Source organism: Lepisosteus platostomus, chromosome 1 (genome assembly GCF_059453375.1).
Source record: "Lepisosteus platostomus isolate fLepPlt1 chromosome 1, fLepPlt1.hap1, whole genome shotgun sequence".
In the NCBI taxonomy this organism is placed as follows: Eukaryota; Metazoa; Chordata; class Actinopteri; order Semionotiformes; family Lepisosteidae; genus Lepisosteus; species Lepisosteus platostomus.
The window spans coordinates 25,732,050-25,747,641 of record NC_142611.1 but is presented as its reverse complement, the minus strand read 5'-3'; the positions used below and the strand labels follow the sequence as shown (position 1 = coordinate 25,747,641).

The following is a 15,592-nucleotide window of genomic DNA, read 5'->3' as shown; positions in this document are numbered from 1 at the left end:
TACACTACCACCAACTTCTTCCTAATCTCTCTTCTCCTATCTTGAGGAGATCCTTTTCTAGGTTAAATCCCCCCCCAGAATAGTTCACTATAAAGCAAAAAATAATTCTACAAAATAATAATCAGAATTCTGATATACACCTTTCTCCAATGAGTACACAATTAGACAATTATATTATTAACAAACATAAAACATCTTTACTCCTTTTATGGATACACATTTAAAGAACATACTACCCCCGCTATGTTCTTATAAATCGATCAACGCACCTTTACAGAGTAGTGCAGTCCTGCATCAGATTATTTGAAAAAATAAAAATGGCTACATGTGGTGCTGCCTGACAGCTTGCACATTTTAAATAGCTGCATCTATATTAGTATTATCCTAATAGGTTTCACTGCCATATTCTTGGTGTTCATCTCTGAAAAACACAGATAAAAGGATTTCCCTGCATTGTTCTGTATTAATGCAGCATAACGATGTCTACTCCACTAGGTATCATTAAGTGTTTAAACAGACCCTAGAGTTAACGGTCTTTACAGAAATACCTTGACTTTTGTTCCCATGAACAAAATATAGAGAAGCTTCCAAATGTGTATGAACAGAAAGCAAGAATGAAGAGTAAAACAGAGCCCTGGTGAAAAATGGTGGAGACTGCATTCTGCTTTATCACTATTCATCCACAGAAATTACTAAGTAAATTAATAACTTACTTCACTAACTCAAGAAGTTTTATGTGAGGTTTATATGGGATGTTTTTAAGGTCTAATTTAGTTGAGTCTTATGTAACCCAAGGTGTCAAGATTGTCAAGATATACACAAAAAAAAGAACACTACTGCTGATTTTTATTCACTGTATTCTCCAGATCCATTAATATATTTGCCTTTCTGAACAGATAACTATCTGCTCTTTTGTACTATACCACTCACAAAGATGACAAAATGCCATGGCATCTCTAAACATCACACTCAGACATTTTCTTCGTTGTTATCTATATCAGCAGCCATATCACCCAGCAACTCACAACTGGCAACCCACTGAAGCTAAGCAGGTCAGTACCTGGATGGGAGACCTCCTGGGAAAAACTAAGGTTGCTGCTGGAAGAGGTGTTAGTGGGGCCAGTAGGGGTGCTCCCCCTGCAGTCTATGTGGGTCCTAATGCCCCAGTATAGTGATGGGGACACTATACTGTAAACAGGTGCCGTCCTTCGGATGAGATGTAAAACCGAGGTCCTGACTCTCCGTGGTCATTAAAAATCCCAGGGTGTTTCTTGAAAAGAGTGGGGGTGTAACCCCGGCATCCTGGCCAAATTTCCCATTGGCCCTTACCATGGCCTCTTAATAATCCCCATCTATGAATTGGCTTTATTACTCTCTGCTCTCCTCCCCACTGATAGCTGATGTGAGGTGAGCGTTCTGGCGCGCTATGACTGCTGTTGCATCATCCAGGTGGATGATGCACATTGGTGGTGGTGGAGGGGAGTCCCCATTACCTGTAAAGCGCTTTGAGTGGAGTGTCCAGAAAAGCGCTATATAAGTGTAAGCAATTATTAAAATGATTATGACAATCATTTAATAATGATATTAGTAAACGTATAAATTATAATGTGCCACTGTTTCGATCCCTGGCATCTCCGCATAAAGTGTTTCTAAAGTTTTGTAGCAGCAGGAAATTCAGCTGATGTACAGTATCTTACACCTTCACTGTTTTTAAACTGATGGTTAACAACAAGCACCCCAACCTTACGAAACAAGTCCAAAATAATTGTTTATTATGGTAAGAGAAACTCAACCTTTTCCCGTGGACTAAAGCTCCGGGGTCCTGCGATTTGGCCTCCAGTTCTTGTACTTCATCAACCAGCGTCTTAAAACAAGTTCTTTTCATTCTAAAACAAAACAAGTAAACAGTAAAGGAATGTTTGGTTAATCTGTAACAAACCTCAAATGCATATAACAAACCTTAATGCAATAAATAAAATATGTTTTCAGATATACAGCAACTGAAATGTTCCAGGAATCTTTGCAGTTATTATTATGTTAATGTAAAACCTTCACTATACTACACCTCTGTAACACCTATACAGTATATATACTTGAGTTAGTGGGTATAAATATTAATTATCCACTCATACTGTAACACTACAATAGATGGAACTATGTCCCAAATAATGCTCTAATAATGGTGCATCAGTGGGACATATTATACATTTACAAAATACTGTATTTTATAATAAATTAATTTCCCACTTTACCTGATTCACTTCATTTTATTATTAGCAAATTCCAAAGTACTAGTTTTGTTTTTATAGCTTGATTAGCACTGATTAGTTCATATTTATGGTGTCATAATATCACAATCATATGTTTACCTAAGTGAGTGGTGCATTAAAAATCCTGAGCTAACATCACATATTGCCAAGATACATTGATAGTACACAGAAACCTCATGCATAGCACTTGCAGTTAACACCCAAAAATTAGATGGGTTCTTTAACATTGTTTTTTGCATTTGCAAGAATTAAGTCTGAGTGGCACATAACGATTCACAAACAATAATGCTTTCACTTTGATTGGGATGTGGGATTATAAACATAAGAACATAGAGGCTACAGATGAAAGGAGGCCATTGTTCCGATTCTCACAACACTTTGTGCATAAATGCATCTTTTGTAGAAACAGTGCTATTTGCTGTGACTTCAGGGTTTTCACATACTGTAGTGAACAGAATAACAATTTTCTCTTGCATGTCCTACGCATGTCTGCGCCATTTTGGGAGGATGGTACTACTACTGCAGCTTCTACTATTAATAATAATATAATTGCACAAATAATTTATGTTTTTAACCAGACCTAAAATGGTGCTTTTCATTACTGGACACAAGAACATTTAGAATCATAGTAGGAACTCACACTTTGTATGTGACATCAAATAACAGAGACGTCACAGGGATAAAGAAAAGGCCCATCCAAAACACTCCAGAGGTAAACAGCATGTCAGCCTGTACAGAAAAAAACCCCACAAAATCATGTTTTATGTTCTGTGAATCAAATATACAAAATTATAAATAATTATTAAAATTATTTATTGAATATCCTGATAGTACAAACACTCCATATCTCCATCTGAAAAAGGATTACATCAATGAAGAGAAAGGAAATTGAAAAGTAAAAGATAAGGAGATATACATTTTATGTTTTTTTTTAAGAAAATGTATTATAGGGTTACATTCAGGCAAATGAGAAAACAAGATGAATTATTAGAAATTTCATACAAGAGCAAACGTACTGTGGCATAATATATTAAGATGCATACGACACAATATTGTCGTAACAAAGAGTATTTGGCAAAAAGAAAGAAGGTTAAAAAGAATCACTGTCACGGACGTCCAAAGGGACTAACCGTGGGGAGCAGGAGAGCGGAAAAAGACCCATATGCGTAGCGGCGAGACGGGAAAAAGGCCCGGGCTCATTAGTGCAAAGAGTTCAGGAATGCCGTATAGAAACCTATGCCCTCAGGGAGCGGACGTGGGGCGCCCTGGTGCTAGGCGGGTCTCAGGACATCCGAACATCAATGCTGAGCGAGGACAGAGTGCAAGACCCGGAAATATATAGCCCAAGGGAAAGAGAGGGACAGGAAGGACAGCAGACCGGAAACTAGGGACAGGACAGAGAAGGAGCGCCCTCTGGCTGCAGAGGGCGTGACAATCACCCTATGGTAACTGTTGGATGATTGAAGCATTCTGGGAATAACTGAAGCAAATTTACTTTTATCCAACAAACTAGATAAGGAAATGGCACTACAAGAAAAGCCTTATGATGTGCTACACATTTCTTCTGTTCAGTTGTCACAATTATAACATTTAAATCCCCCATTTGTGGCTGACAAATAATTTCTAGAATTTTAAATTTGGTATTTTATACCAAAAGTTAAAATTGCAGTGTATGTGCAAATCCAACTTTAGATAATTATTAAAGTGATAAAAATGTTTAAATTATATTTGATGTAAAAATAGATTAAGTTTGTAGACTGTTGAATGAGTTATTAATTGCAACAATGATACAAACAACATTTCTGCTATTAAATATGGGAAGTACAATTAAAAGTAAATATATTTTCATCTATTCATTTTAAGTCTGCTTGTAAATTCTGAGGATCACAGAGGAAAAACCTACTTGTATTTAATACAAATGTAACATTTTTTCTGATGTTTAAAGTCATGTGCTATACTATTTGTTTAGGCCAAATTAACTGAAACAATCTGCCATTTAATTTCTTAGAGCAAAATACACCCTGGATTCTAAATTACCTAATGATAAAACTATACAAGAAATAGTCTAGAAATAGAAATAGAAATCTCTATTACAGGTATTAAAATCAAAATGGAAAACAATAATACCTAAATCTGTCATCTGTTTTCAAATAGCTTAAATTAAAAGCATAAAAGCAATAATAATAATAATAATAATAATAATAATAATAATAATAATAATAATAATAATAAAAACATATTGAATATGATGTTCTTAAAAATAAAAGTTACATTAATCATACAGTTATATAATTTAAAGTGTGATGTGTTAATTTTATTATTTTCCTTGATCATACTATTAAAATTTACAATACCACTTTTGTTCTATATTCTGCATTTAGTTTGATTCGAATTAGAAAAATATGAACAAAATGATCACTAAGGTACAAAACATTACAAATCTCAGTCTTCACATATATTTTATAATGCTTCTCAGAGAGTATAACACCTATATATATTTAATGGTAGTTTTTTTACTTTCCTTCTTAAATAAAAATGAAACAAACTTCAGCTTTTTAAATGTTCAATTCTTATTTCTTAGCATCAAAATAAGAACACTGTTGTTTTTATGATATAATTATAAATTACCATATAGTGTAGCGGATAACAAATTAAATTAAAATTTTATTGAAATAAATGTGTAAACATTTTAAGAACCTAGATGCACTGGGGACCTGTGTTGTGGGAGGTCATACTATGAGGAAGTATTCTTCTGTTCAGCTACAAAGGATGTTGTTGCAAAACTCTCTTCGTAACTATGAAAAATGTAACTATGAAAATGTATGCTTCAGTGGAGCACAAATCTATAAACCAGGTGTCATAAATGCTGGAATGGGTTTATTATTTATGTGTAACAATTCGAAGATTTATGTTGTGGGAGGTCAGGATGACACTTTCCATTTGGCTATGAAAGACATGCCTTTTTAATGTAGTGAAAATCTCTTGGTTACTGTGAAAAACAGAAAAAATATCTGCAAATGCACATTTTGTTACAGACAAAATTAATAAATACAGAGTTCGAAAAACGAAGAATGAGTGTATCATTGTAGGGATGAGCAGCTTGTGTAACATTGTTAAAAACTGTTTGGAGAAAGCTACATTTATATTTTACTAGCATACCAATAAATTATTACAGCTTAAGTTTATATAAATGGTAAACCATTTTAAGCAGTTTAAGATGGTTCAGTATTACCCTGTATAACAGGTTACCTCTTATATTTACCTTTTTATATACAGTTTTATATACAGTTATCTAGCTGTATTCTGTTTACTCCATATGAAGAAGAAAAAATAAGTTTTAAAAAGAAAGGTTAATCATTTCCTATTGAAAGTTTTAGTCTATTAGTTAAAAATATGTATACATTAAAAAACATTAGAAATAAAGATCCACAAATCTTACATAAGATTTCCTTTCTGTTGAACAAAAATTATCTTCTTGTAAGAAAATATCAAACAAGTATATGGATGAAACAATTTACAGCAATTAGAAACCTATGCGCTGAACTCTGTTCATCATCCCTGAGTACTGAAATAGTACAAAAGTTATAATGTAGGTTCAGGAATGTTAATTCCAGCTATTGTGATGGTAAATATAACAGAGGACAATTGGGTCTCCAATTCACTCCATCCCGGACTTTGGCTTTAGAAATGACCAACATGAATTGAGAAAAGCCAACTTTTTTCCTGTGTAATATTTGAAAGCCTGTCAGATTTTTTACTTTTTTCGTGAACCTAATCCAAACCTTAAAGATGTAAAGCTGACATTCGCAAAAAAGAAAGAGCCTCTTTGTGTAGCTTTTTTTGTATTAAGAAAAAATCAATTCCTAGCGAGCTATTTCCTTCTTTCTTTATAAGAAAGCTACCCCTCAGTTTGTAGAGCTCAGTTTTGTTTCTAACTTTTCACATCCCTCAATACACAAGGAAATCATCTGGGAAAGGCAAGGCAATCCGTCAGAGACAATGGCTATAACAGGGGAAGCCTGTTCTACAGACAGAGCCAGCCTGCCTCACTATGTGGTTTACAAACTGTCTCAAATGTGTGAGATCTGTGGTTTTTGCCAAGATCCCCCCCCGGCTTCTCCTCTGGGCCTTGAGCAATCAAATGGATTTGGTTAAAAAAAGTGACTCCCAAGGGGATTCGTAAGAGATCAAAAAATCACTCAGATTCAATGCCCATTGCAGCAGAGGCCTTACAATACTCAAAGAGAAAATCCAAGTCATCAATGCAATAAGACATCTGTAAAGAATAATAATCTGCAAAACTACCACCTAATTTACCCTGCAAACCCAACTGTTTCTTTGGTCACCTGATCTAAATGTCTCATTACCATACCTACTCTCAATCTAAAGTTAGTGTTAGTAAAGATGATAAAATTACAGAAGAAAAGTTAAATCCCACCTTCATTATTAAAATAAAATACTCTGAGCAACAACTTTAGGAAAGATACATTTCCTTAAATGTTCAAACTCAGTTTATTGCAATGTTAATATAGTCATCATTTTTAAATATCTGCTTTTGTCATGTCATCTACTGCAACAAACTTTTAGCAAGATCTATTATTGCTTTCCTGTTCAGACCAACCAAAACGTCTATGGTACTGTACAAGTGTTACTTAGAAGCAAAGATGCTGACCAAATAAAAAGGCATAAGCAGTACTTGAGTAACAGATGTAAATATTTTTTACAGATTTTAGACTTCCTGTTTAAAATTATGAATAAGATAAACACAAAAAGGTGAAGCATATATATATATTTTCCTTGTCTTTTAAGTTCTGTTAAATATGATTACACATTTTATTCATAATAACCTGAGAAAAAATCAGTTGAAACGATACTTACTCATTCACTGAAGGGAACTTAAATCCTTTAATTAAAAACAAATCTTAATTATAAATATATACTGTAAATTTATATATAAAGTATCCAAACTTGTAAATGAAGGCTGGACCCTTTTTTAAAATCCACACCCACTACTACAGCTGTTTTTGCCTATATTACAATCTTCTCAACTAAAAAAAGCTCACACAATTCTCATATTTCAAACCTTCCACTTTTGAAATTGTTCTCAGTTATTATACTATAAGTCACAGTTCAGCTTTTGTAACACTGTTTAGAAAATTGATGTTTTGTCTTTAGGTTAATTCTGTTTTTTATAATAGACTAATTGGCATATTAAACATCTATCACCTGAGGCAGAATTAACACCTAGCAAAACATAAAACATAGTTTATGTTTCTGTATGCACTTTAAGCATTAGTTGGGCACTTTATTTAAACAATTTAGAAGTGATATGTATTTTTTGAGTGCATTTTACAAATAGGAATTTATTAATTTGAAATGTTGTTGATGGCTTTAAAATTAGTGTGCATTTGAAAAAACAATGGAACAAAGCATTAATCTTTACAGAATAATTTACAATTTCAATAAAACAATTAATTCCTTAAAATGTTTTTTTTTTTCAAGTAGTAGAAACAAATGAATGCAGGTAAAATTTACTTTCATCAAGTCCTGGACTACAGGTACTGCAGTGACTCTTCAAAAGAAATCTGTGCTGGTCAGTTTTTCGTATTCCAACCAGTGCACAGTCTTGCAATTTGATGAGAAACATATAACCAGATCTCTTCATTTAGGAAAGCAAAACCACATACAGAACAATTTCTATTGATTCAAGTTTTACTTAATAAAAATGTGTAGCCTTTGTGAAATAAATTTGAATTAATTGTCTTCATTACTCTGTTCTCCTCCTCACTGATAGCTGATATGTAGTGAGCGCACTGGTGTACTTTGGCTGCCATTGCATCATCCAGGTGGGAGCAGAACACTGGTAATGCAGGGGAATCCCCATTACCTGTAAATTGCTTTGACTGGAGTGTCCAGCAAAGCACTATATAAGGATAAGGAATTATTATTATTATTATTATTATTATTATTATTATTATTATTATTATTATTATTACTACTCGTGGTTATCTTTATTAATTATCAAATAATGAACGAGCAATGGACAACTGTTAATATTTAATAATATATAATTACATTGTATTTTTTTAAATACTTTAAAACCGCAAAGCTTCTTTAGTCAACAGGTGTTGACACACTTTTCATTTTCTCTCAAATACACACTCAGTCTGGTTTACACTCACCCATGCCAAGGTCCTTCTCTGCTCCAGTAGTGGAGACATTAAACATCACTCAATGCCAGACAGCATTTGAACAGAAAACACCTGCTCCGACTTTTCCATATAGTCGGGTCTCTGCACTTCCTGCTCTCTGGATGACTGCTCGACTGCTGTCTTCATGCGCACTGTTCACTCTTACAAACAAACATGCTGGAAAGACCTGAGTTTCTGTAACTCTCATCCACCCATGCAATGCTTCTCTGTCTCCACAGCAAACATACAGTGATGACATGGGTTTTTTCAGCCTACAGCAAGTCTATTGGCTAGTCATGCTGCATCGTTGGAGACTCTTACCATCAATCTCTGTTGCCCATATGGTTGTTTTCCACCGGTTTCCCTCTCGGAGCCCAGGTGGACAGCACAGACTCCATTCCAGCCAAATTTCATACACTTTTCATCATCCACATACACAAACTCTCTTCTGGTGACCTCATTCACACCTGACACGATGCTTTTTTTTCCTTGTGCCTCAGCTGCCCTTCCTAAATAGCCTTGCTGAATCTCTGTCGAATACACACACTCAAAACATCCCCATAGCTGCTGACGTTTTCTCTTTTTCACTTCTGGCCAGCATACATTCAATACTCCAACAGCTGCCAGTTCACTTGTATGCTCAGCCAGCTTGCATCACAAGCTGTCTGAGAACATAGTGCAGAGTCCTCATGATCCAAGAGAGTCAATAATTCACTCTTTGCAGCTTGAGAGAGTCAAGCAGTCCCTCTAGAGAAGTCAGAGAGTACATATACACTGAACAGCTCCTCACTGTAGCTCACCAAGTCCTCAATTCTCTAGAGCAGTGGCTTCATAGACCAATACCAGCTGACAGCCTGTCACAGCCAGTATTATATAACAGTTCTTTGTCTAATTAATGAAAAATAAATTTGCAGATTTCTATTGTATAAGCAAACTGTGCAGAATTTCTATGCAGAGACTAATGTGACATTAATCACCTATGAATATAACTGCTGACATAACATTTTAAAACAAAATATTCAAAACCAAAGCTGATTATTTATTTCAGCTAACAGAACAGCTAAAAATTTAGTGTATTTAGTATATATAAACAGTAAAATTTAAAACACATTTTTTATACTAAAGGACCATTTTCTCTTCCCATTATAATGTGGCTCAAAAACAGTTACAGTGTCTTCATAAAGTTTTCTGAAGAAAAGTCTCACCTGTATTTTTGCACAATTTGGTATTGTGCAAACTCAAATAGAAACAGTAATATGAATTTTTTGTCACTGATCTACTTTAACGTTGCTGTATAATTTCAAAGTGGTCCAAAAGTTCTAAAAGTTTTTACATGTAATTTAAAGACAAAAACACTGAAATATCACAATTTAATAAGTATTTACCCACTTTGCAGACATGATTTGAGATATACAACCGAATAAAAACACCTCTAGAGTTTGGAAAGTTCCAAGAAACACAGTCAAGTCCATCATGAGGAAGTGATAAGACTATGTAACCACCCAGACTAAAGTAGGCTCTCCTCTCAAACTGATCAACTGGACAAGAGGGACCTTGGTTATAGAAGTGACCAAGAACCCAATGACCACCCTGGCATAACTAGAGTCCCATGTCTGAAATGGGAAAACCTGTCCATTAGACAACAATCTCTGCAGCAGGTTTATCTCTTTGGCCTGAATGCAAAGCACTATGCCTAGCACAAAATGAACACAGCTCATTACCCATGTAACACTATCATCACCATGAAGCAGCATAATAGTATGGGGATGCTTATCATTGGCAGCGACTGTGGCACTTGTCAGGATGACACAAATGACTTCAGAATAAGAAGGTGAATGTTCACGAATGACCTAGTCTAAGCTGACGAGAATCCAACTCAAAATCTGTGGAAGCACTTAAATACTACGGTTCACCAAAACTCACCATTCAACAAGACAGAGTGTGAGCAAATCTTAAAAGAAGGATTAGCAAATATCCTCAAAATCAGATGTCCACAATTGATACAGGTGTACCCAAAAAGAATGCAAAAGGTGCTACTATGAAGTACTGACTCAGGGAGGTGAATACGTCCGTTAAAAAATATACTTCCATTTTTAATTTTATAAATTTTTGTAACTCAACAAAAATATTTTTACCTTTTTAAATTGTTACATACAGACGCAGTCATTCAAAATGCACAGTACAAACCCGAACCGCAGGCACCTACGTGTGCGCCACCGCGCCCTACCGCGGTATGTGATTGGCTGGCCAAAATGACCGACAGGGGCACTCGTGGTGCATTGGTCAGTAGTGAAAAGATTGAATCATTTAATCTCTTTACTGTGTACATTTTAATCAGCTTAGTATTGAATATTTATATGGAATTTTACCACTAAAAGGAAATTTTAGTAGCTAAACATAAAAAGAATAGGAGCATAACGCATCTGAAGGTCATAAACGATATTAATTTAGGAACATAAACATATTATGTAAACTGTATATTGCTGGTCTTGGAATTTTAAAGAAAAAATACACACCAGTATTCTATTTCTCCCTAAACATTTTAAGCATCAAAGTCTTACATGTGGTTATTTCGGAAACGTTTTTACGTGCTCCTCGCTCCTTCTGACCATGTTACTGTACATTTATACAGTATACAGTACTTTGTGAGAAAAGTGATAGTTTTAAGCTTTTCTGCTAATACGCTTGATACCGGAGTAAACAGAAGCATACTTTTAGAATTTGATTAATAGGGAATATAATATGGAATTGCGTATCTAAAGAAATTAAAAACGGTATAACTATATTCATGTACTGTTGCACAAACATTGATATGTGTTTGTCACATGACTGCCTCGGTGGGGTGCTTAAGCTTAAGTAACTGACTTATAACCCTTAGGTTAATAATAATTAATAATAATTGCTTACACACGGTTTTACGTCTCAGCCGAAGGACGGCACCTGTTTACAGTATAGTGTCCCCGTCACTATACTGGGGCATTAGGACCCACATGGACCGCTGGGTGTTTATTTCATAAATGTCCAGTGAGGTTGAGTGTTCAAACCCAGCTGACCCCGAAAGCCCTACATTAATTTGCATTTGCTTGGCGCTGCGCGGTTATCGCACCTCTCTCTCTCTCTGTGTCTACATTATTTGTAAACAAACCGGTTTCACAGGTATTTTCAAAATAGAATAAGGGCAAGTCCACCATCCCCCACTGACATGTTTTCTTAGAAAAACAGATTCACAACGCGAAGCTGTGTCAGTTTTCTGTGTAAAAAAAATCGGTTTGAACACCATGGGTGCTGGTTTTAAGACGCTGCTGAGTAAAGAATAGGAATTATCCTGCTGTCAGCAGTATTGTGTATATAGTTGACCCTTACCTGAATTAAAACAGGACATAAAGAAAGGGTTTCAGAAATCAAACAAAGCTTTATTCCTTGTTTTTGTCACAAACAGTTCTTTCCGGGCCCTATGCAGATGACACGATCCGGAATTGTGAAGAAACACTGGGGAAAAAGTCATGCAGGAGAGGGTATGAAGACAGGGGGCGTGTCCAAGGGGTGCAGGTGTCCAGGGAGAGTGAATCCAGGGCGAACAATCCATGAGTAAATCCAAACAGGTATCCAAGACAGAAGGTAGAGTCCAAGGCCAGGGGATCCATCCAGGGAATTAAAACCATGAACCGGGTCGGGACTGGCGGGGCGGGGAATCAGGAACAGAAGGTTAAAACCATAACGGCGCCAGACGCAGCAGGGCTCTCACGAAGCGGAATTCAATGAGGAAACCAGGAGTGACGTCTGAGTCTGGCTTTTAAGGTGGAATGGAAATATGGAACGGGTGCAGATAATGGGAGAAAACGAGGAAGGGCTGGAGCGCCCTTAAGAGGAGGAATAGTGATCATGACAGTTTTGTGGTCTGGGTAATTGGAGGCTACGCTGTTATGCTTCCTATGGTGATATACGGGTTTTTCACACAAAGCCTATTTCTTTAGATACGCGATTCCTTATTATATTCCCTATTAATCAAATTCTAAAAGTATACTTCTGTTTATTCCGGTATCGAGTGTATTCGCAGAAAAGCTTAAAACTATCACTTTTCTCACAAAGTACTGTATACTATATAAACATACAGTAACATGGTCAGAAGGAGCAAGGAGCACGTAAAAACGTTTCCAAAATAACCACATGTAAGACTTTGATGCTTAAAATGTTTAGGGAGAAATGGAATACTGGTGTGTATTTTTTCTTTAAAATACCAAGACCTGCCATATACAGTACAGTTTACATACGGTAATATGTTTATGTTCCTAAATTAATATCTTTTATGAGCATGTGAAAGGCATGGTGAATCATAGATTCTCAATAATTACCTTGTATGATTGGAAACAAATGCGTGATTGGATCAACAAAATGCTGTGGTGTGCATTTTCGTTTACACAGATGGTTACAAAGAATGTGGACCAGGGTAATACTTTGAGTTTACAGCTTGTCCAAGGTCATTCATTATTAATACTATTAGTAATATCTTCAGTAAAGACTTTGATGGCGACAGCTCAAACAATGTACACGAGAGGTTGAGCTTTATTAGCTACACCTGGCGGTAATTCCGGATACTATTATCTTACTTGCGGAATTATGGGGTATTATACGGTAACCTGCGTTATGACGTGTTATACCACGACACGCCCATCGCGTTTTACCATGGCATACCCCGCTCATTTTGAATGGCTGCATCTGTATGTTGTATGAATCAAATCGAAAAACCATTTCAATTAAAAACTGTACAACGGTAAAGTAAAATCTCAAAATTGTTAAGTTTGACATTGGTAGGTTTTCTTTTTGCGTAGATTTTTTAGTGACCACTTTTTCCACGTTTACAGATGCAAAGAAGACCAAAATAGTAACAAACATGCTTATAGTTATTGAGACATACTGTACACATAAAGCTCTTTATACAACAAAGCAACAAAAGAAACTGGTCTCATGAACTGTAATGTTAAACTGTATTTATCTGTTAATATGCAAGTGTTCTTCTGTGATGGTGCAGAATTGCTAGCATGTTAAATGGGATGTCTTGATTTTAATCTCTAGTCAATATATGGAGGCTGATTTTTTCACAGTTTAAGAATTAATGATCAACCTGACAATACTTTTACAATACCTTGTAAAAGTTTTCATTCCTCTCCAATTCTGCATGCTCGTTTTTTAAAATACAAATGTTGAAATATAAATGATGAATACACAACTTAAATTTTAAATCATTTCTGTATAACTTGTGATGCTGCTGGGGGTGCAGTCATCATATGGGACTTTTAGTAGGCGGGTCTTGAGACCCAAAGTAGTGTTATAATTTAAAGCACTTTTATTTAAGTTTGCAATTAAACAAGAAAAGAGCAACAAAAAGTAAATAAGCAGAGAGTATAAATCAACAGCTTAACTCATGGATGGAGGTTCTACAGTACTTCATTTTGTCTTCTAACTAAATATTGGGTGTAGCCATCTGCCCCCAATATGCAAAAGAATCTATATTGCCATAATGTGATGAAGAAATGGAAAAATAAATATAATTCTTTACTGCAAATCTGCAAATCTAACTTTAAGTGTTATCTGATTTCCTTGTATTTCTTCAGTGTCTCCCTCACTTGAGTTTTTATTCTGTACTCTTTTCTCAACTTTCTGTTTCACTTTACAGGCTGTCCTTTAAGTATAGTATTCAGCTTATTTCACTTTCTCTGTTCTTCTCATCATCGGTCAGCAACACAGACTCCAGAAAACGGATAAGCAACTGACATATCCTTTTTGCGTTATAGGCAACTCTCTCAGCACCTCTTTTCATTTCATAAACAGATGTTTTATTTACTCACAAACCACCGTATCATTGGTTCAGGCTTCTATTTCAGAATATAGTGTATTCATCTTGTTTGATCTTGTTCATCACTTTTGGTGTTGATTTATACTGTCTGCAAAAAGACATGTCTAGTTCCAGAAATGACATCAGACACCAAATTATATTCCGGTTTCTGTCCGTGGCCATCTTAGTGTGGTGAAAGACTTTTAAAAAATCCATTACCCGCCTGGGGAAGAAACGTCCATCAACTCTCAGGTCCCTAGGGACATCTCAATCTTTATCCATGAGTTGTTGTGAAAGCTCCTCTGTGGTTGAAATCTACTGCCCAACTGATGGTGTGATTTGTCAAAGTGATTTTGTGTACCTGAACTAATTAAAGCTTGCCCTAGCAATGGGGTGAATTCTCTTGCAAACAAAATATTTTTAGTGTAAACATTCAAGTTTTTGTATGAAATATTCACTTTAAAAAAAGTATATACTGTACATCACTATATGCTTAGGTTTCTTCTGTCAGCTGACATAATAAGCTGTTAAATGGCATAAGTAAAATATTATGAAAACAAAACTTTTAAAGACTTCCAAGCAAATACTACCCACTTACTCTTTTACTTGAACTTGAAGTATAAGAACATCATATAATATGGAAAAATTCGAATTATACTAAGGCTAGGCTAGAAAAAATAGAATTATACTAGGCTTGAAACTCAAACATTTGTAAATAGTAGGAGTTAGTGTTATAAATTGCATAACAAAAGAGTCATGGTGTTCCAGTGGCCATCTTGATTTATACAATTCCCCATAGTCTAATATAGCCATTGTGTTGGTACTTGTATCATACCTATAAAGTTCAGGATTAACTGTTCAAACAAATTTGGATGAACAGATGTTACAGGGAACATTTATCAAGTACGTGCTAATCCACAAAAATTCAGACCACGTAGAGGAGGAGGAAGTTTTAATTTTGAAAATAGAACAGCAGTTCTCCCACCATTGTACTTAGAGGAACATAAGTAAACTGTCTTGTCACTAGAATGGTTCTAATCATAATTGTAATTGCAGGCCTAGTCATGGCCTGCAAATGGGACAAAATACTGTAGCTGTAAGAAACTCCAGTACCTCTCCAGATATGTCTGGTGCCAGAGGGATCACAGGCCACAGAGAGGAGTAAATCCCAAAGAAAACCACCCACATGCCGATACTTCCCCAGATGGCTATGTGGCTAAACTGTGGAAAAAAAACAGCAGAAAATTAACTATAAAACTAAGTACTTTGTGTAGCTTCTTTATTATTATTAATAACAA

General features: G+C 35.4%; 1 protein-coding gene across 6 annotated transcripts in view; it reads right to left on the bottom strand.

Annotated features, from left to right (window-relative positions):
* Positions 1–15,592, bottom strand: part of atp8a1 (ATPase phospholipid transporting 8A1) — a 347,507-nt gene that overhangs the window by 9,539 nt on the left and 322,376 nt on the right. For all 6 annotated transcript variants that reach the window (XM_088627575.1, XM_088627593.1, XM_088627583.1 and 3 more), the window contains 3 exons: positions 15,408–15,515; positions 2,911–2,999; positions 1,794–1,886 (listed from right to left, as the gene is read on the bottom strand). In XM_088627575.1, the coding sequence (XP_088483701.1) occupies positions 1,794–1,886; positions 2,911–2,999; positions 15,408–15,515 (290 nt within the window). The remainder of the gene's footprint in view (positions 1–1,793; positions 1,887–2,910; positions 3,000–15,407; positions 15,516–15,592) is intronic.